The sequence below is a fragment of the Hyperoodon ampullatus genome, assembly GCF_949752795.1.
Source record: "Hyperoodon ampullatus genome assembly, chromosome: 1".
In the NCBI taxonomy this organism is placed as follows: Eukaryota; Metazoa; Chordata; class Mammalia; order Artiodactyla; family Ziphiidae; genus Hyperoodon; species Hyperoodon ampullatus.
The window spans coordinates 212,281,229-212,302,777 of NC_136914.1; the positions used below are offsets into that span (position 1 = coordinate 212,281,229).

General features: G+C 47.1%; 1 protein-coding gene across 26 annotated transcripts in view; it reads left to right on the forward strand.

The window, feature by feature from the left end:
• TCF7L2 (transcription factor 7 like 2) overlaps positions 1-21,549 on the forward strand; it is a gene marked incomplete at its 3' end in the record, with an annotated part of 199,458 nt that overhangs the window by 160,282 nt on the left and 17,627 nt on the right. For 19 of the 26 annotated variants that reach the window (XM_079708652.1, XM_079708642.1, XM_079708650.1 and 16 more), the window contains 3 exons: positions 14,948-15,080; positions 17,387-17,489; positions 19,723-19,809. In XM_079708652.1, coding sequence (XP_079564778.1) covers positions 14,948-15,080; positions 17,387-17,489; positions 19,723-19,809 — 323 coding nt within the window. The remainder of the gene's footprint in view (positions 1-14,947; positions 15,081-17,386; positions 17,490-19,722; positions 19,810-21,549) is intronic. The other 7 variants (XM_079708651.1, XM_079708656.1, XM_079708632.1 and 4 more) reach the window with 1 other exon arrangement.

Genomic DNA, 21,549 nt, shown 5'->3' on the forward strand with positions numbered 1-21,549 from the left:
CAAGATAATTAAGCTCTGGATGTTGTCAAGAATTTTGAGGGTACTTTCAGCGGGCAAAAAACTTAGGAGTGAAGTGGTCCTCTAACTTTATCTGAATTCAGCTGCCTCCCCCTCCCCCCTTTCCTTCTCTGAATGGCATCAGATAGCTATTAAAGCTTAATTTCACTGGAGAACTGCAAAGCATTACTTTCGCCAACTTAGGTGAACTTCTTTGGACTATTGAAATTGCCTTTATGTTTGCCAAGTCGGCAAACAAAATATCAGGCTTTGTTCTTTTGATTGAATGCCGGGTTGGGGGAAGGAAAAAAAAAAAAAAAGGAGTAAGAAAGCCCTGCCTTTTCTTTTTCTTTCTTTCTTTCTTTCTTTCTTTTTTTTTTTTTTTTTTGTTAAACACTCCTCCCTTTTTTGGGGGGTGGATTGTTGTGGAATCGGGGGAGATCCCAGTTACTGTGCCCTTCCCTATCAAGCGAGGTAATTCTGTGAATGGAACTGTGCTTGAGCATCCTGTCTGGCGGCGCTGCTGGTGTGAGCTGCTCCCCTGTGCCGCGGGTGCGCCGAGCGGCTGCAGGGCGGGTGCTGCCCTCCAGTGGAGCCTGCGGCCGGCGCGGGCCCTGGGCGGCCATCGGGGCGCGCGGCAGCATGCCCGCGAGCCGGCGGCGGGAAGGAGAGCCCCGCAACCCGCTCTAGATGGTAAGCGGCCCCGCGCGCGCGCGCAGGCGGACAGGCGGGCGGGCGCGCGGGGCGCGGAGGCCGGCCCGCTGCGTCCCCGCGCCTGCCCTGCCGCGTCCCGGCTTGTCCAAGGCCGTTGCAGGCTCCTGCTCTCAGCCTCCGCAGGGTTCGCTGTCACTTTGCAGTAACTTTAAGATTGATGTCCCTTGACTGGTAAGGTGCCCGATGGAGTTGGTCTTTTTAGTATTTTTTTTAATTCCTCTTAAAAAAACACACACAACGAAAAGAAGAAAATGACATGACTTTTTCATTCTGAACTTCTAGCTCGCGACTATAAAAACATGCTTTATGAGTATTGTTTAACTCGGACGTGAATATTTGGGAGGGGGGCTGTTGTTTCTTTTCACCCCAGCAAGTTAAATTCTCTTAAACGCGCCACCCTCCTGAGTCCCCTCCTCTCTGGCTCTCCCCAAATATTTTCCTAAAGGATCCGCATTTTTGTACTTTTAATATATTTTCTTCCAAGACCCATTTCCTCTCACCTCCATCTCAAACTTCTTTATTTAAAACAACAAAAACAGAACTTTGTTGACGATGTGGATGAGGACCGTGGGATGTAAATGGGCAGCCCCTCCCGTTGTCTTTATTTCTCCTCCACATGATGGTGAATTTCATGTTGAAAGGAAGGTCTGCTGGGGTTTTTTTTTTTTTTTTTTTTTTTTGGCTTTTTTTGTTTTGCTTTTGGTTTGAGGAAGTCTTTTTAAAAAATAATCCCACAGAACTTTGCAGCCTTCGATCACCTTGTGGGTTTTTTTTAATGGAAATGTTCTAAACGTGGGTGTACTTCTGACACCGGGGCACCTTGGGGACCGCCTCGGAACAGAGCAGTGGGACAGCAGATATCTGGGAGTAGTTTCTTAGGAGGGCTCAGTTTGGAGAAATTCACAAGATTTCCCTGTCCTTTTTAAGGAGGAGGAGGCTGCGGAGGAGGAGGTCTGTCTGGAATGTGTTGGCTCATCTTGCTGTTTCCATTTTCCTTGTCTTTTGAGAAAGCCAGAATATAAATTTCTAGTCAAAGTTGCCCATCCTGTTGGCTGCACTTTATGAGTTATTGTTGCTGAATGATGGGGAGCTGTCCGTCAGCGGGGAAGGAACTTGCAGTTTACTTAAGAAATTGCATGTGTGACAAAGGCAGCTGCCCGAGTGTGGTGGTCCACGTGAATAGAGGGAGGGAAGGCAATTAGGGGGCTGTGTTGGGGCTTTTTACTTGTCAAACTGGAGGCTCATTGCTTTTGTTACCTCCATGTAAAGGGAAATGGCAGGGTTTTGTTTTGGTATTAAGGGCCTTCCTTAAAGCTTGCTGCCTGACACTTACACAGGAAGGCCGGATAAGTCCAGAAAGAGGGGCCACGGAGCAGTATTTTAAAAGAGAAGAGGAAGAAAATTAAGAAGCCTCACTTTTTGGTTATCTTGAAGCCCTTCCAGCCCTTGTGTTTTTTTGTGGAAGGGGGTATAGTGGGTGGGGGCCTGGCTCGAGGGTTATTAACTTGTCTGGAATATTAACAGATTGCTTAAAGACCAACATCATGAAAACAGCCCTGTGGGTTTGCAGATAAACAGCTGGGCAGTCGAGTCGGTAAATTAAAAACATCTCCTGTACGTTAGGTGTCTCACGCCAGAAGAAACCGAATCTTTGCCACCGGTCTTGCTTCAAGCAAGACAGGGCCGGGATCCCATGTGGCAGTAGGGGTGTTTTCTTACCTGCATGCAAATCAGAGTTGTGTGTTTGCTTTTGAAGAGGGCGAAATGATTTAATTAACACTTGGGGTGGGAAAGGACCTGAAAGGTCTTCTGGGTGACTTCTGTCCTCTGCAACTTTCTTGTGTCGTTAACCCCCTCCTGGAGCAGACACCCTCCCACACTCCCCTCCTTCATGGAAAAGAGGATGATTTCAGGCCTATGATGTCTTGAGTCTCTCAGCTCCAACTAAGTTAAACCCACACACATGTACCCGGCCCTGGAACCTAGGAGAGACCCCGGAAAAGTAAGTCGGGTTGGTGGGACTCAGGGATTGCCTTTTCTCTTTTCTCTTTTCTCCTCCTCTCCTCTCTCCTCTCTCCTCTCCCTCCCTCTTTCTCTCTCCCTCCGTCTCATTCTGGGGAAGCTCCCAAAACTCACAATCGAAAAAGCGAGTCAGCCTTCAGACTACTGGAATGCCAGTGAACACAGGAAGCTTCCGTTCTTCTGCTTCCAGAGAGGTCAGTTGAAAATCTTTCAGGCACCGTCTGTTACTCTGGAAGGAAAAGAGGGGTGTGTACGCGTGGCTGGCAAGGCCCTACCAAGTGTCACTCCCGTGTCACTGTGACAGGAAAATACACTTTCCCCCTCCCTCTCCCTCTCCCATGGCAGCCCTCTCCCTAAGAAATTTGTTTTGAGGGATTTGACAATCTTGCAGATAAAGTGCCTGCCTGCTGCATTCGGTTGATCATTTTCCCTCACGGCTGACCGTAATTTCTTAGCTACTCTTAGCGGTGGTTCTGTCCCTGCTGCCCAAGGTAACCGGTGAGGGAGGGGAAGTCTGCTTAGTGCCCTGAGCTGGCTGGGGAAGATGGGCCTTCCCGCTTCCTTCACGGATTTCCTAGTGGTACAGAGTAGAAACTAGGAGCAGTTTCTTTTCATAAACTTTTTAAAAATTTAATCTGCAACCAGTCGAACTGGATTATTTGGTTTCTTTTGTTTTATTTTGTTTTTGGTTTCTGAGGCATGTGTGTGGAAAGGGAAGACTCAACAAAATAACCGCAGGCATTGTGAGCGAGAACTTGCAGCGTTCTGAGTACCCCAGGGCAGAAATTAGGAGCCATCTCCATCTTTTAAGATGCTTTTTTTCAGCTCTTTAAGTGAAAGGAATAAAGGGAGGGGAAGCTGGGAGGAAGAAGAAAAGTGAGAAAAGCAATAAGGGAGGAGAAAAAAAGCTGGCCCAGTCCCATCTTGAAGGTACAGAGAAAGTTTTTTTTTGAGGTGGAGAGAAAGAAAACCAAAGCTATTATGTACCCTAGGGATACCATCTTAGTGGGAATGGAAGATTTGAGTGGGAAGGGAGGCACGGTGGCCTCTGGGCTTACTCTCTTCCACCAGTTGGGCAGTTGGCACCTCAATTTGAATTGCTGGGTGAGTAGTGGGGTGTGTGTGTGTGTGTGTGTGTGTGTGTGTGTGTGCGTTCGTGTCCTTGCTTATGGTCTTGACCATGAAACCTTTGTGCTTTTTTTTTTAAAATTCAGACAGTGGGAAGGAAAAACAAGACAAGAATAAATGGTCACCTCAAGCTGTGCTCTTTCACTGTGTACTTTTCATAGTGGTTTTTGGGGGATGGGGGAAAGGGTTAAAGGAAAAAAAAAAGATGGGGAGGAGAGAAAGCTTGACTTTCATCACAATCCTTACGGTTCTATAGCGATGCAGACCTGGCTCCCCAAGTGCAAGCGAGCTGGAATCTGGAAAAGGGCGGTGGGATTTGGGATTTCTTCTAACAAGTAATTTTTTTTCCGCTTCACCCACCAGGGTGGGCTCCACTGGAAGAAAGAGAAGGAAAAATGACATGCCCTCATAGAGGAGCATACTTTGGAAGCTTGAGACATTTTTGAGCAATAAGGCTTTTCCAGTAGCAGGGCTTACGTAAACTGTGTATTGTGGTTTCATATTTAATGCTAACTTTGTGTTGCTATGTCTTTGGTTGTATTTATTTTCAATCTCCAAATTTAGATGCTGCTGGCCTTTTAGGGCTCCAGTCTTGCTTGCGGTGTTTGTATTTTGTAAACTTAATATAAAATGTGTTTTGGAAACCTGAGCAAGAGACTGATGACAGCCTATTGTGCTGTTAATGATTAGGAAGAAGGCCCTTTTGCAATACCAATTTGGGGCTTAGAATACTTGATACTCTTTTCAACTCTTGGGTCAAATCCTTTGCCACAAGCTGTTAAGGGCATTCTCTTGAATTCGGAGGAGATTCCTTAATTGTCTTTATTATTGCTTCTGTTATTATTTTGTTGTTGTTAAATGGCCAAACGGAAACATTTGCAGTGGTCAGTCAGCCCTTAGATCCCATATTTGGGGGAAGAAGGAATGAAATGTACTACACACTGTAAGAGTCCTTGTGTTTTCAAAATTATGAATTAAAATCCTATATGTCATGTTGAACTATCAAGGTGGTAGATAGTTCTCTAGTTGAGCATGAAGGAATGACAGATGTATGTCTTGGTTTTCCTTTCTGGTTCTGTGCAACTTTCTAGTTCAATGTACAGTTGTGTAGACTGTCAAGAATTGTGGCGAAGAGAGTGCAGGCTGGCACTACAAGTGTATAAATTGTGTTGCCACAAATTTCCCACCCAGCACAGCCTCCCGTTTCCAGATTCCTGAAAGGTTCCAGACCTTTGTTTACTCAAATTACTTGGGTTACTTCATAGCAGTCCTGCTGCTTTGGGGATGGGGAAACCTCCATTCTTTATAGCTTATGGGAAGGGAGTTCCTTTGAAAGGGTAAATTCCCGACTCTGATGATACAGATATTATGACCTTTGTATTGTCACAACAGGCTGCTGCCTCCGTGTTTTCTGGAAGCAGCAGAGCCTGCAACCTTGTATTTTTAGGGAAACCTCCCCTTTGTGGTTTGGGGATGGTGGAGGCCTGGTTGAGCTATGTCATGGAATTCTTTCCTTCTGCAATATTTTGGAATGTGATGAAATCCTGACATGCCCTCCAGATTACATACTTCTGCACACATTTGAAGGCTTTTTTTTTTTTTTTTTTTTTTTTTTAAGCGAACTTTGCCTGGGTCATTTCCATGTTACCTTAAACTTTCGACAGCTGCCTTCAGAGGGGGTAGCGGTGCTGTGTTCTCCTCACCACACTGCATTTCCGTGTCCTTTTACATGTATCATTTATGGAGGCTATAGATGTCTGTTAAAGAATGCCCATGTTTGGGACACTAACGGGGCAAAATGGAGCAGAAGAATGCAGCTTTGCCTTTGCTTTCATCTTCTCTTTAGTCTCTCTTTGCTGAATTCCTGCCAAATCCGAGGTTTGGCCATTTGTATCCGTGGGCCCTGTGAAAATGTCCATCCCTCCTCTCGGTTCACCTGCTTGTTACTAGAGAGAAATCTACCTGCTCTCTGAAGGAAACTTATCAGACTCATGTAACAGGCATGGTTTTCAAATACCATCTAGATTGGAAAGTTAGGCACAGGGTGTTTAAGAAATACGAAAGACATTTTTATACAGCTGTTCATTATAAATAAATTAGAAAGGTGGTATCAGATTTTGTTCACTGCTTCTTTCTTGAAATCCCCAGGATGTAATAACCATTATGTACTTAAAACTTATTCTAAATCAAAATTGGTGATTTCCTTTCCATCTTATTTAGGAATCCCTAGATTTGGGGTTGCTGTGTTTGCGGGGGGAGATGGTCTGGAAATCATTATTTTTTTTTAAAGTTGTTTTAAATTTGAGCTTTTGGATTTCTTCATTTGGAATAGGTTAGTTTTATTCCTGGCTCTGTTTTGAAAATCGGCTCTCCTAGAAACAGCTGTACTCTCTTACCCGCGTCGCAAACATTCCCTGCAAACTCTGACACTTAACAAGATTGATTATGCTAACGCTAATCATTTAATGCCCAAGTAGTAGAAAAATATCTTGCGGGAGGGTGGAGGTTGCCTTTCCTGGGGAATTACTTCAGGGTGAAGCGGCTGGTCCTCATCTCTGAGACCTGGTGGAGGATTAGGATGGTCAGAGGGCCCCCTTGTGCTGCCGTACCCCCTCACTCCCCTCCGGGATCCTGTGGCAGGCAGGAAAGAAACCCTGGGAACTCACTGGTCAGGGGCGAGCCTGGACCGGGCGGGCCAAGACTTAAGCTGGCAAGTGCTTTAAAGGTTAGTTGGGGGAAGCACAATGGGATGCTTTCTTTTTATTGGAAAGTAAATGAGAATGAGTGGAAATGAAGTATATTTAATGAACTTAACTGGAAGTAATTGTTCAAGAGCCTGTGAAAGCACAGCTTTGCCGGGTCGGGCCTTGGCTGCGATGTTCACAAAGCCAGGCAGCCCAGAGCACGTCTTTATTTTCTAGGTTTAAATGTTCCCCTTCATGTGTCCACTCCCCACCCTAACACCTCCAGCCCCCCTCCCACCCTCCCCTCCCCGTTTTGGGGGACTGAGAAAAGGTCATTAAGAAATGCTGAATTGGACCCCTTAGACCCTTAATGCTTGGCAATGTGTTTGGTGTGTTACCCGCCGGGTTGTTATATTATGGAAGGGGCAAAACAAACAAACAGACAAACGACCCCCCCCAAACGACCCAAAAAAGGCCAAGAGCTTAGGATGGTTTGTGTTAGCTCCATGTATATGCATGTGTGTGTGAGAACGCGGATGAAAATTGGCTGCACATTTATTCTCTCCCTGCCTGCCCTGTTCAGTCATTTCCCTGCACGAGGAACTTTAATGCCTGTGTGAGTACAGGGGGAACTGTGAGTCGGCAGAATTTCATAGACGGCTGGGAGAATCTTCTCTCTCCCTCTTCTTGCTGTCCAAATGGATTTGATTCCAGAGAAAGAAGGGTTGCGGCGGGGAGGGAAAAGAAGTCAGCCATTGATAATTCACAAAACAAACAAGCAGCACCCTGAGTGTCAGGCTCTGGTGGTTGTAGAAGCTATAACTTTGCAGCCTTCTGCGCACAGGATTCAGGCCAGGTGACGCAGGCTGGGTGATGCAGGGTGATACAGGCTATAGTCGCAGAATGGGTGTTTCTTTTTTGCATCTCATAGGTAGACCTCCTTTCTCTTAACCACCTCATTTCTTCAAGCAAACCTTTCTCGGTGTTATTTATTATTTCCAACAGGCAGTGCTGTAGCCATCAGTAGAAGTCTTGCCCAGGGAGACAGTGCCCCCTTAGCTGGGGGCAAGGCCTTAGAGTGGAGCAGCGCCCAACCATGAACAGCCCCTGCACTAGGTGGGTCCTCGATGGCTGGGCTCCGGACAGCTGTGAGGGGAGAGGGCCAGAGGAAAGGGGGGAAAGCAGCCCTTCAGGCCGTGGTGGATGTCCGCCCGCCACCCTCCCCCTCTGTGCATGCAGGGGGTTTAGGGGATACAGCAGCGAGATGCTCAGCAGATACGTGAGGCTGTGCCCACCGGCCTGGATACACACTCCTCCCTGACGTCATCATCCCAGTAACGGAAGTGGCTACTCCTCGTGGATGGCAGTCAGCGGGTTGTTTAGGCAGGAAGGTTACCGTCGCTGACCCTTCCACTCTGGTTCATAGCCCAAAAACATAGGACTAGTTGAGTCAACAGGGGGTTGTTGATGAGGAAGGAACAGCCTCTCCTGGTCCCAGCCCCCCCTCCTCATCTGTGCTCCGTGACTCCAGTGAGTAGCAGCGTCTGTTGACCTTGGTGCAGCCGTAGTAAGTAGCGTCTGGAAAAGAGTGCACAGAGATGAGCCATAAACCCGTTCTTCAGTGTAAACCTTGAGTGAACGGTGTCCCTTCCTGATGCTGATTTCAGACCCTGGGAGGGCCGGTCATCTAAGACTCTGGAGACCCCTCATATCCACCCTGGGGAGGGGAGAAGGCTGACAAATGCTCCTCTGTGCTGCTTTTGTTTTATTGTGCTGGCCCCGTAAAGGCGCTTTCTGGCCCCATTTTTCTTCTTCAGAAAGGGAGAGCCATAGGGGAGTATTGAAGAGGAAGGCCGCCACCCGAGAGGCCAGGGCTCGCAATGGCTCTATTTGTTTTCAACGTCTGTTGATTAATAGGTTGCGGGGTGAATGGCGAGCTTTCATTCCCTCTGGGTTCCCCACAGTTAGAGAAGGTGGAGGGGTTGGGGTAAGAGGAGGGCCGGCAGGGGGATCTAGAAGGGGCTGAATCACTCTTTCACTTGCCGGGTTCCCGATCGAGGGCAACACTGGGTGGACGGGGTGTGTGGGCGCTCGGCGAAGAGGGTGGCACGGCCAGAACACCGGGCTTAAGGGTCCTCGGGGGGTCAAAGGTCAGCCACAGGGGGTGCCTCCTCCCCACTCCTCCCACTGCAGTAGGATGAATACTTGGGGTGGAAAGGCTTTGTGCGCTTTGAGGGCTGTTAAAGGACCTTTTCTTTCTAATTTCACTATTCGGTGCTCAAAACCTATAGGGCTTGATGAACAGAACCGGGGGAGAAGTGAGTTAACAGCCATCCCTCCAGGTAGAAAACATAAAGCCTCAATAATTTAAAGTCAGATGAGGATTTTGGTTCCTTTGAAATAGATAACGTTTACTTCATTTAATAAGTTCGGGTTTTTCGCTGACTTTTTCTTTTCTGCCAGAACTGACCACATCTATCACCAGAATCCTGCTGGGCCCTGATATCGCTTGTGTCTGTATTTGAGAAGCAGAAACATGCCACTAAATGTTTTACACCCCTCCTTCCATAATCCGCCACATGGTGTAAAAATCCCTGCTCAGAATGCCTCGTGCTCCATAGCCAGGGTCTGCCTGGCCGAGGCGGGGAGCCCTGAGCTACTCCTAATTGGGGGAAGGACGGCGGGAACATTGTGTGCTGAACTGGTCTAGGTTCCAGAGACTGGCAGGTGGGAGTATGGGGGACAGATCCCCTTACGAGTCCTGAAGCATCTGCGTCCAGCTGGGAAGGCTGGCCCAGGCTGGGCTTACTGGGTTCAGCTCACTACCCCACCTGGCAGTGAACCCGTCTCCGCAGCCACAGCAGCAGGAAGTAGAGTGAGACAGGTGAGCTCGCAAAGCCTGTGACCTGGGACAGGTTTCCTCACCTGCTGGGTGAGCTAATAACAAATGCAGCTACTTCATAGGTTTCTTTGTGAGGACTGAATAAAGTCTGTCACACTCAACACAGGCTCCATGAGCTGCGGCAGCTGTGAGCTGCGCTGGTGTGAGCCAGAGGGGTCTCGGTCAGAGGGCTGTCTAGGCAAGGGGTCCTGAGTGGCGCTCTGGGTGAGTTTCAGGCGCCGGTGGTGCTGCTGTGTATGGGCAACTATGGCCTAACTCCCTGACCTTGTGTGGACTATTTTAGGAACGTTTGCTGTTTTTTGTGGCTCAGAGATTCCCAGTGCTCATCGTGTTCTTTCAGGCTTAACTAGCAGCAGCTTAAGCTCTCCACGCAGCCTCCCATGATTGCCACTCTCACAACCTTGAACTTGAGTCAGCTGTCCCTGGAGGTAATGATTTCACACCCCTGGGTAGTTTTGAAGACATATTTAATATTTAGATAAAGCGCTTGCCTAAGAGGCACCTAGTTTTATGTTACAGTTGTTTGCCTTGAACACTGGACTCTGTAGAAAGATAAAAGAGGGAGGAGATACATATTTCAGCCCGTTTACCCCACCAACACTCCCAGCAGACATTGTAGCTTAAACTTAGATTTCCTGGATGCGTTTCTGGAAGGTTTTCCATGTCCCTCACAAAAGGTACTTTTCACATCAGAATTTTCGTAGGTTTGTACAGTTCTGAACACAGTCCTTAAAGACCTCTTTAAAGAAGTGGGAGCTGTTCATAACGAAGGGGAAAGTCTAAGGGACATTTCGTATTTGGGTGGTTGTTCCGTGTTTCATTTATATCAGCTCCTACTTCGAGGCCCTCCCCCTGATTCTGGAAGGACCTTGGTTGTCATCGGCTATTCTTATTTAACCTTCAACTCTTCTGTGACGGTGTTACTTATTAGCATATTAAAGTGATGGTTTTTCTCAAAAGACATAATAAAATATATTTATGGACCAAACATCAGATTTTTAAGAAGGGCGTGCACCTGAGGGAGGGTGGCTGCAGGACATCCGTGTACTCTTGCCCCGCCGTGCACATCTGTGCCTTTGCGGTAAGGGGTGCGGTCTGTGACTACGTTGCCCCCTGTGACTTTAATGACGAGACCGGAGGGGTAGCAGACGTCACCTTCACTGTGCCCTCGTTGTTAGTATTCATTGGACTGTAGTTTTCAAAGCTTCTTTGCACGGCATGTGTGGACGTGCCAGGCACTGTGCTAATACGCACTTTACAGGCACGATCGCTTTTAATTTGCACAACAGCCCTATTCGGTAGACACAGTTCTCATCCGGAGTTTACACAGAAACGAAGGCCCGTGAGAGGTTACACAGCTGGATTGAAGTAGGATTTAAACCCGAGTCTTCCTGGAATTCTCAGACTTCACTCTTGGTCACCGTGTGCAAGCCAGTGGGCTCTAAAACCATTGTTTAAAGACGCTGTTATAACAAGGTGTTGGACTGAATGGTTTCTGAAGTGCTCTCCAGCCCCCCAGCTCTGCTCTGTGATTCTGAGTAGATGCCATTTAAGAGCAGCAACATTTACTGAAATGAATCTGTGAGGCCGGCTCCATCTGTCCTTCTCTTCCTCTGATGCTTACTGTTGCAGTTTGGTGGTTCTTACGCGGTTTATGAGAGTGTGCTCCCCACTCCCACAGGCTGGGCATTACAGGGGACACAGAGGTCTGCAATACATCGTCTTTGTCCTTCAGGGACTTAGCTGTGGTGGCACCAAGAAAGGTTATTGCGACCCCAGCAGCGGACATAATATGGTGCAGACAGAAAGGACTGTGGGGATCTGAGGCTGGAGAGACATGGGCATTTTCTAGAAGGACGTCCTCCCATCATAAAAGCAGTCCAGGTACAGGCAGGTTCAGTGGGAGTGGCCATTAGACCCTGGTTTCTACATGTATGACTGCGTCTCCCTGCGCTTGCTTAGGAACCAGCCAGCCTGGAGAGCCGTGTGGTTGTATTGTTTCTAGGGACTTGCCTGTCATGCAGTCACATCAGAAAAGAGTTCCGTGTCCCAGTGGGACCTGCATCCCCCCATCCCAAAGCCAGGCAGCAGTTAAAACTTCAGATCCCTTTACCCTCCTCTGACCACCCCTCCCCCATGCTACAGAGTTTTGACTGAACAGGGAGAGACTAATTGGCTAGTAGGCTGAGATGTGCAAAATAATATGAGAGTGAAGGCAGCCAGAACAGGTGTCCAGCTTTTGTCAGAATCCCCTTTATACATGTATCTAACAGGAAGAGGGAGAATTCTTCTCACATACCTGTGAGCTTCACTGTTGCCCAAATGCTATCTTCATCCTTCAGTGGACAGGCAGAGAAAGAGGGTCTCCCCAGCGTTTCCTGCTTGGAAGACAGCCATGGACTATGCACTTCTGAACCGCAAACAGAACCGTGCCATCGGGCAGCTTCTCCCGAACAACAAAAATAACAGTGATAATAAGCCACCATTCCTGTGCTTACCATGTGGCAGGTTTTGTACTAAGCCCTTTCCATGGATTCTGGCAGAACTAGGACACAGTTCATGACCAGGACTCAAGTCTCTTGACGTTGGTGCTTGTCTGGGATCTCGTGGTTCTCTGGTCTAGGGGTCATGGCTAAACAGAAGAGACACCTGTGGTACTCCACAGGCAGACCCAAGACGCCTGGGTCCTGAGCCCAGACCTACCGAATCAGACCCCTCCTGAGAGATTTCTTAGTATCAGGAATCCAAGTTTGTGATAAGCATCCTGAGAGATGCTTGACTCGACCAGAGCTGGGGAATGCAAGTCTCACTGCCCTTTTCCCATCACAGGTTTATATACTTGCTTTCTTCCACTGCTTGCGGTGGTCTCGTTCCCTGGAAGTCCTTCCAAACTCCTAAGTGACGATCTTCCCTCCCTTGGGCTATCTGTGGTTCTTCCCACGGGTCCCACAGTTTCTCCACACTTATTTTAAACTGTCTGGGACTGGTCTGCTTTCTTTTCTTTTTTAAAAATAAATTTATTTATTTATTTATTTTTGGCTGCGTTGGGTCTTTGTTACTGCACACGGGCTTTGTCTAGTTGCGGCGAGCGGGGGCCACTCTTTGTTGCGGTTCATGGCTTCTCACTGCGGTGGCTTCTTGTTGCAGGGCATGGGCTCTAGGCGCACGGGCTTCAGTAGTTGCAGCTCGCGGGCTCTAGAGCTCAGACTCAGTAGTTGTGGCGCACGGGCTTAGTTGCTGTGTGGCATGTGGGATTTTCCCGGACCAGGGCTCAAATCCATGTCCCCTGCATTGGCAGGCGGATTCTTTTTTTTTAACTTATTTATTTTATTTTTGGCTGCATTGGGTCTTCGTTACAGTGCACGGGCTTCTCACTGCGGTGGCTTCTCTTATTGCGGAGCACAGGTTCTAGGCTGGCGGGCTTCAGTAGTTGTGGCTCGCGGGCTCTAGAGCGCAGGCTCAGTAGTTGTGGCGCACAGGCTTAGTTGTTGTATGGCATGTGGGATCTTCCCAACCAGGGCTCGAACCCGTGTCCCCTGCATTGGCAGGCGGATTCTTAACCACTGCACCACCAGGGGAGCCCTGGTCTGCTTTCTTTCATTTCAGCGGGTGTGTGTCTTTCCAACCAGATAGAAAACTTCTAGAAGGCAGCAACTGTCATTTTCCTTTCCTCCTAATGGTCTCCACTCCATCTGATATGTTTTGTCTCTTGCTGTTTTCCCTCTCCACCCCAGCACACAGTGAGAGCTTATTTGTTGGTTACTTTTCAAGATGTCCGAAACAGAAGTGGTTCCTAAAAGACTCCTCAGTGCATGACCACGAGATGCTGGCACTGGCCTTGGAGTGGCTGACCTTCACTCAGCTGACTTGGGCCATGTCCACACCTTCATAGCTGCTGACGAAGGACGTGGTACTGGGTGCTTTTAATTTCGATGTTGTGATTGCAAAATGATAGCTCACGATACAAGGCTCCCATGAGCCACGAGCTACCGTCTTTCTCTGAAAGTGTCCGGTTGTTTATAGGAATCATTAAACCCGGCTGTTGGACGTGTTGGCTTCTTTTTCTGTGTTTTTTTTCTGGGAGCATTTAGGAAAGCCATATTTTTCTTTCCAAACATACCCATGAAAAAGTTAGAAGCGCCTTTTAAAATGCCCTCCCCACAATGAACTGTGGTAAGAAATACTCTTACTATATCACACCCCTTCTTTCTTCACCCATTAAAAAAAAAAAAGGACAAGAAGAAAAACATAGAGAACTCACTGCTTGGTGGTCCCTGAACTCAAGAGGCGCTAGTGGGCAGCACTGGAACCTTCCTTCTTTTCTTTTAATGCAATTCCTTTTCCTTGATGTTAATGCAAGTTGTGCCTTCCTAAAAGTAATAAAAGGAAATGAAGACACGTTCTAAAATGAAACTTGACTCTAATCCATTCATCATCTAATACTAGCCTCTTTATCTTTGCTGGTACCTAATCTGGTTAAATGTCCCTGTTGTAGGATTTTAGTGAAAATCCTCTATTGGGAATAGGGTTTTTTGCAATTGGATTACTCTCGGTAAATGGCCCAGTAGTTCGCTTGTTTCAGCTTAAGTTTTTCTTTGTGATCTTGCTGGGCTGAGTTATAGCGTCTCATAGTGGGCCGGGGAGGGGGTGGTGGAGACTGGGGTGGGGGAAGGAGCAGAAGATAGTTTGGGAAGGTCTGGTCATTGCAACTAGGTAAATCTTTAAAATGGTTTTCTTTTTCTTTTTTTCTCCTTTTCTCCACCTAGCAGCTCTTCCCAAACGTAAAAAGGCCTTGTACTTTGTTTTCTAGAATTGCCCATTTCTAAAATGCGTACATACCTTTTATTAGCCCAATTCATCATCATCCAGTTAATTTGTTAGCATTCCCTGGGACTTCCTAATGAGATTCCTAATGAACCTGGGCTGCTGTAATATGCATAAAATATGCAGGTGCTCGCCTGGCAGTTTAGAGCTTTCTGGTAAAGTTCACACTCCCAACCAAACCATGAGTGAGGCTTTTCATCCTGGCTGTCTGTAAAGGATTGTAGTTTGCCCACTGGTTCTAAGGGGCCAGGAGGGGTTCAGAGCCTGGGGTGGTGGATAAGGAGGCTGGGTGGATGGGATTAGGGCCCTGCCAGGTTTCTTGTAACCAAGGGTTTCCCTAGCCGGTTTTCCTAGCCGGTCCCCTGTGAAGCCTGCCTGCCTCCTGAAGGTCCCTCCCGTGGGCCCTGGGGTAGGAGATCCCCGCCACCTGCAGGAACACAGTAGGAAGCCAGGCCCAGGGGGGAGGTAAAGACTGAGGCGCACCTACCCAGAGAGCTGAATCACAGCTGTCTGTTATTTTAGAACATGGACCAGGGCGGTGGGTGGAGTTGACTGCATCTTACAAAGTCCAGGTTGGGAGGGTGTGGGGAGTGGTCAGGGCATCCTGAGGGTCGGGAGTCCTGGGCCGTCGGAACTGGCGTGACGGTGTCCTTCTCTGTTCTTTCCCTCCCCACAGTCGAACAAAGTGCCGGTTGTGCAACACCCTCACCATGTCCACCCTCTCACGCCTCTTATCACATACAGCAATGAACACTTCACGCCGGGAAACCCACCTCCACACTTACCAGCTGACGTAGACCCCAAAACAGGTAGGCCGAGTGCTTGGGTGCAAAGAGAGTGTGCTGGTCCCAGGGCCACCAGAGGACCTGCTGGGGAGGGATGTTGACTTGGGGACTGGCTGCAGTGGTGATGGAGAGGCTCCCGTTCCTCTCCCGGATACTGACAAGGAAGCTCCTCGGGGAGGCCAGAGCCTGGTGAGGGAGTGGATCTCTCCTCCCCTTTGGAGGAGTCCATTTGCAGAGCTAAGGATCTCTTCAGAGCTCCGGGTACGCCTGCAGGGGCTGTGTTGGGAACCTGGCTAGGAGTCACTCGGTGATTCTTAGGAGTGGCTTATAACTCCAAGAGCCTCAAACGGACTCGGAGGCAGTGATAGTTTTGGAGGCATGTCATGGACTCCTCCTCAGCTCCTTGGGAGTGTGAGAGCCCTAACAGCATGTTTCCCTGAAGCCCCAAGTTCCTTGGTGGCTAAGGGACTATAGTCACTTGACGGTGACTTGGTGCAGCCTCGAGAGACCACATCACTGGGTTCTGCATTCTGTTTGCTGATTTATTTGAGTTCTTCCTCCCCTGAAATATCCTAGGTATTTATTATCAAGCCCGTTTTGCAGATGGGAAGACCCAAGTCCAACATGGTTTCCTCATTGCATCACGGAACAACCAATAGCGTCTCAGGCAGAAGATGCCACATTGCTCCAGCTTTTATACTTGTCCCTCCTTTCCATCCCACGTGCTTTTTCCCTAAAGAGGAGAGAGGGAGAAGGCGAGGTTACGTATGGCTGCCCTGCAACAAGATATAAAACAAGGTGGGGTGGTCTTGGGAGAACAGCTAAGGCCAAGGGTGTATCTTTCTGGCTGGGCGATGCACTGGCTGGGGTTGGTTTCTCTTCCCAGCTAGTTAATTAGAAGGATGGATTCAGAATGGCTATTCCCATGTCACTTTGTCGGAGGGAATTGTTTGGTGGCGAGCTGAGGTAGACTGCCCGTTCAGGCCGCCTTGGCTGCTCCTGAATGAAGCCACACATTAGCTGGCTTTCACCAGCTTCTGAGCCCCCTTTGTGCTCGTGGGGGACCGAGCCTGGTGCTTGGACGGCTGGAGGAGGCTGCCAGCCGGCCCCAGGCTCCACGAGTGAATGGCAGCTTCAACGTCTCATTTAAATAATGGTAGTACAGGGAATAGCTTTTAAATGGTTATCGTAAAGCATATGATTAACGTCTGCGGACTGTTTACTTTTCCTCTGCGAATGTTCTTTCAAGTGTGCGAATGGCTTGGTGTAGGGTCCAAGCCCAGCTAATCTGTTTGGTTTTTGTAATAGAGAGAAAGCAATGTCTGCATGAAAATGTCACCCAGGGAGGCTTAATTTACAGATTAAAAGCTTCCTGAAAGAATTAAAAAAAAAAATGAAATAGTTTTCATCCGCGAACACGCAGCTCATGCCCTTCAATACTGTTTTAATTCTGAGGAATTGTTCGTTTTGCTTCCCACTTGAGCTGCGTAGATCTGCTCCTCTGGGTCCAAATTGCTCCCAGCCCTCTTGATTTCTAAGGATTGATTGCGGGATGTGTTCCTGTGGAATTAATAACCGTGCGGTGGCACAGACCTTCAGAACTCACTCCTCAGCCCCCATGGTCCAGCGGTACCCAGTCAGCGGGTGGGTTAACTCACGCAGGTGACTTGGTCCTCTAGAAAACCAGGCTCTAGAACTGAGTCTCCCAGGCCTCCAACATCTCCTGGTCTGTTCAGTTCAGATTCTGCCTTGGATAATATGCCAAGGCATTGTGTGAGTTTCTCCTACAGCTCATCTTCAAAGTGGACTTGGACACATTTAAACAGAATTAACTTTTTTGAAAGAAGGCAAGGGTAACCTTTCAAAAGCCATAACTCAAAAAGTATATTAGAAACCAGAGGAGTAACTCATGCAGGTAAGTCATTAGAATTAAAAGGAAGGAGGGAAGGGACAAGTTGTGAGGACAAAGGGATTTAATATTACTTGATCCCCTACTATGTGCCAACCCCTTTAGATTTCTTTTTTTTTTTCAATTCAAATAATCATGCCAATCACATAAGGCAGAAATACCCAAGCTGGCATTTTCTGAGTTTGTCTGCGTTTAGCCAGTGTATGATCCATCTAGAGTGAGATAAACTTTTCAAGCTGCGGCAGAGGGATAATGAGATGAAACTTACCAACAAGTTCTTAGGATCAGAATCATGCAAAGAACCTCATGCTAGGATTACAGAGGCAATGTCTCCCTTTATCCTTTACCTGTTCCCATCACCTGACAGTTTCTCTTTCCTTCTCTCCCTCTCTTATACCTAAAATTCTGCTTCTTCTCTCAGGAATCCCACGGCCTCCGCACCCTCCAGATATATCTCCGTATTACCCACTGTCGCCCGGCGCCGTAGGACAAATCCCCCATCCGCTAGGATGGTTAGTACCACAGTAAGGAGTTCCATTTTTTAATTTCCTTTTTGTTTCTCACACGGGCACATGCTTATTATTTATTCTGTGCATGTATGTTTGTGTTCGCAGAAGACAGAGTTGGGGAGGGAGGGCCGTGGGTGGGAGGTCATGGGGAAGATGCTTGCTGAAATGCCCTGTGGAAAAGCAGGCAAGTCAGTAGCCATTCAGGTGGATGATGTAAGAAAAAGGCTGTTGGGCTTCCCTGGTGGCGCAGTGGTTGAGAGTCCACCTGCCAATGCAGGGGACATGGGTTCGTGCCCCGGTCCGGGAAGATCCCACATGCCGCAGAGCGGCTGGGCCCATGAGCCATGGCCGCTGAGCCTGCGCGTCCGGAGCCTGTGCTCCGCAACGGGAGAGGCCACAGTAGTGAGAGGCCCGCATACCGCAAAAAAAAAAATAAAAAATTAAAAAAAAAAAAAAAAGGCTGTTGATACTTGGCGTTCTGAACCCATGGTCCCCAAAGGCCCTAGGTTCTTCTCTGTGAACAAAGGTACCCTTAAGGTACTTTGGGAATTGCAGAAAACCCTGAGGGCTTCTCCCCTGTGAAGCTGATCGTGGCTCTTCTGCAGGTGGCAGCCCAAACTGGAGTCCTGTCATTGGGTTGAGGCAGCAGGGGGGTGGGTACAGACACAGCCTAGTTTTGAAATCTGGGGGTGGGAGTGGGGGGTTATAACTCCACCCCCCATCCCAACCATCACTCCCAAGATTGACGACCACAGTGGAAATTTGTGTCTATTGAGAAAGCTCCATGTTACTCAACCAGCATCTCTCTGAGAGTCTTTGCATGTTGAGTGCTTCACCTAATTTTGAGGGGAGTGGGCGGGGCAACTGGAATCCTCACTCCAGCATGTGGGGCCTTCCTGTCAACCCTAGGTCCTGGCAGCGCCCAGATCATCAAACTGCCTTTTACAGTTTGTCTTCCTATCGCCCGGGCTTGCTTTTATAGTACCACCCATTAACCTTCCTTAGTTAACTTTAAAAAATGTGTGTTTTAAAAATCACAGGAGAAAGGCCTTTAATGTTGTAAGCATACTGTGTGTGTGTTTGTATGCATGCGTGTAATATGTGCTTTACGATGGCGTGCTTTTGTATATATATTTCTCCATGTTTATCGGTGATCTCTACTCTTTAAAAAACACAGGACAATTTGTTGAATCTTAACAGGAGTAGTAATTCCTGGTAAAATTCTCAAGTTTGGGTCTTGGGAAAGACATAATTTTATAGCCTAAGAAGATCCAGTTTTGGAGTGGTTCACCTCCTCCCCTCAGTTCTACCCTGATTTCTCTAGCTGAGCATATTCTGCACTTTAAAAACAAACAAACAACAAAAAAAACCCATCTTGTATTATACAGTAGCTGTATTAAATACCAACCCTGGGCCGAGTTTCTGTTTATTTTTTGCTCCTTAATTTTGTTAGGGAGGGTGGACATGGATGGGAATGTGTGTCCTATTTCATCTTCAGTGGGTGGGACCATGCCTCCAATAGTCCTCAGTCATCACTTGCCCCATTCAGCTGATGGAGAGAGATTTGAAGGATAGATAAAAAGGAATAGCCAACTCAGACAACCCTCTGTCAGAAAAAGTTGTGTGTCTTTCATGAGGATGCTATTTTGCATGTTGCTGTATTTTTTAATTATTGTAATGAGGTGTGATTGTCTATTGGTTACCCACAATTCTTCTTGGGGACTCTCCCCGCCGGTAACTCTTGTCAACACTTGTTAATTTGACAAAAGGCTACAAATTAAGCTCTGTTAATTTAATGTTTTCTCACCGAGATCTAAATACTGAAAGAGGCCCAAAGCGCAACTGAAGTCCTTTGATTCACTGTACTTTATTTTGGTATAAATTTACATTCATTATTGTTTTCCTTTGGATGTGTAGCCCTCAATTAGTGTGATGGCTCCATTAAAGCAAGCGAGACTTCGCCTTTAATTATTACAACAAAACACCTAGTTTCAGCTTGGGGAGAGGGTCTCTATTGACATAAGCAAAGGTTATAAAATTTAATTAGCCATTCCTATCAGATTTATGGCATTCAAATTGTTCTGTGTTTCTTCCCTTTGATCCTTCCTGTACAATCCCCAAGATTTTTGTTCTGAGAAAATGAGAATAAAGCTTACTGTGCAGAGAGAACTTTTCCTTTTTTCTTCTTTTCCTTTTCCCCACCTCCGCCCCTGTTTGCATACTCTCACTGTGTACCCCCTCTTTGTAGGCAAGGTCAGCCAGTGTACCCCATCACGACAGGAGGATTCCGTCACCCCTACCCCACAGCTCTGACTGTCAACGCTTCCATGTCCAGGTGAGTTCCAAGAAAGAGGGCATTCAACCAAGGCCATGGGTCACTTCTCAGAAAGTTCTCTAGATGCTCCCAGACCATCCAGGGACTGCTGCTACATGTAGTTCTAAGAGTATAAGACCCACAGTGCGTTAGGCTTTCCTCCTAGAAAATACTGAAAAATTGCCCTGAACTTCCCAGGTAGATGATGGCAGAATTTCAAGGTTGAATTTCTGAGTCAATATGTTTAAAAAAACAAAACAAAACAAAACTTAAGAAGGCAGGAAGAAGTAATTAGGGCGTGTAGAGCTTTTTAAAGTGTTACTTCTCTGTTGCCCTAAACCAGGTAAGAAAGGAAAGTGTTCAGGTAAGTTTATTATTATACAAAGAAGAATTTGAGGAAAGGTTATCAGTCTTTTCAAAGCTCCAGACTCTTAAGCATCAATAAGAAAGGACACCCTACTTCCCCCACCAACCCAAACACACCTCTCTCTGAAGTAGCAGTGTCCAGTAGAAATATAAGGTAAGCCTTATATATAGGGAATATACATAGGGAATTTTAAGTTTTCTAGTAGCCACATTTTTTAAAAGGAGGAAAAAAAAAACCCAGACAATTATTTTTAATGATATATTTTATTTAGCCTAATAGAATCAAAATATTTTTCATTCTGACATGTTATCACTGTAAAGCAACTATTCATGAGATTTTACCTTTTTTGTATTTAGTTTTTGAAATCTGATGTGTATTTCACATGTATACCATATTTCAGTTTGGCCTGGACACAGTTCAAGTGCTTAGTAGCCACATGTGGCTGGGGGGGGACCACGTTGGCCTGTGTAGCTCTAAATTTTTGAAAGTTAAAAAATCATACGCATGTGTACATTCACCTATCTTTCAGCATATAAATGTATGTATAATACATACACACATATACCTGCCTACGTGTACCTAGATCTTTCTAATCCCCATGTTCTCCTTTTCCCCCTTCTAATTAATTCTGGCTAATTTTTCAGCAACTGCTAGTTTATTTACAAACTGGTTGGCAGCAGTATGTTTAAGTAGTCACTAATTACTCCTAATGATAGTTTTATTTTCTGTTCATCTGATTTTCAGTCAAGTTAATTACATCGGTGGAGGTTTAGACTTTCCTGATGGGCTGCAACAACTAATCCATTTTGAGGATGGCACCTAATTAAATCAGCATGCATTACATGGCAGAGATGCCATCCCCCAGCCTCTTCCCCCAATCTCTGTAGCCAGCATGAGGACCCAAGACCAGAGGAAGGGTTGGAAAGGCGGGCCAAGATGCCTCTTTTCCTACTTACAAAACAGTGATTTTGGTGGAGGGAAGGGTAAGAACCACAGTCATTAAGAAACACCAACTGTAGCATCTCTAACGTTTGTAATTATGCCGTGGGTATCATGCAGCTCATAAAGATCCATGTCCCATACGTGATAAATCATCTCAATTTCTAAATCCACACCAGTATCGGTTAGGCGGGAAGATGCTTGTGGGTCTTCTTCTCCAGTGAGAAGAGGAAGGTTATCCTCATTAAATAATGTCATCACAACCTCGCGAAGCCTGGGAACGAATAGGGAGCCTCCCAGGAGGAGAGCTGCTTCTGAGCACCTTATAATCCACAGCTCACCCTCCTCCGAACCAGCATTCATAGAACGCATTGTTTGTTGTGTTTGTTCCTTCAGTGCGTTCCAGAGGTTAAAAGCGGTGCAGTAATCGTAGGATAGGGATTGAGGTTAAGCTT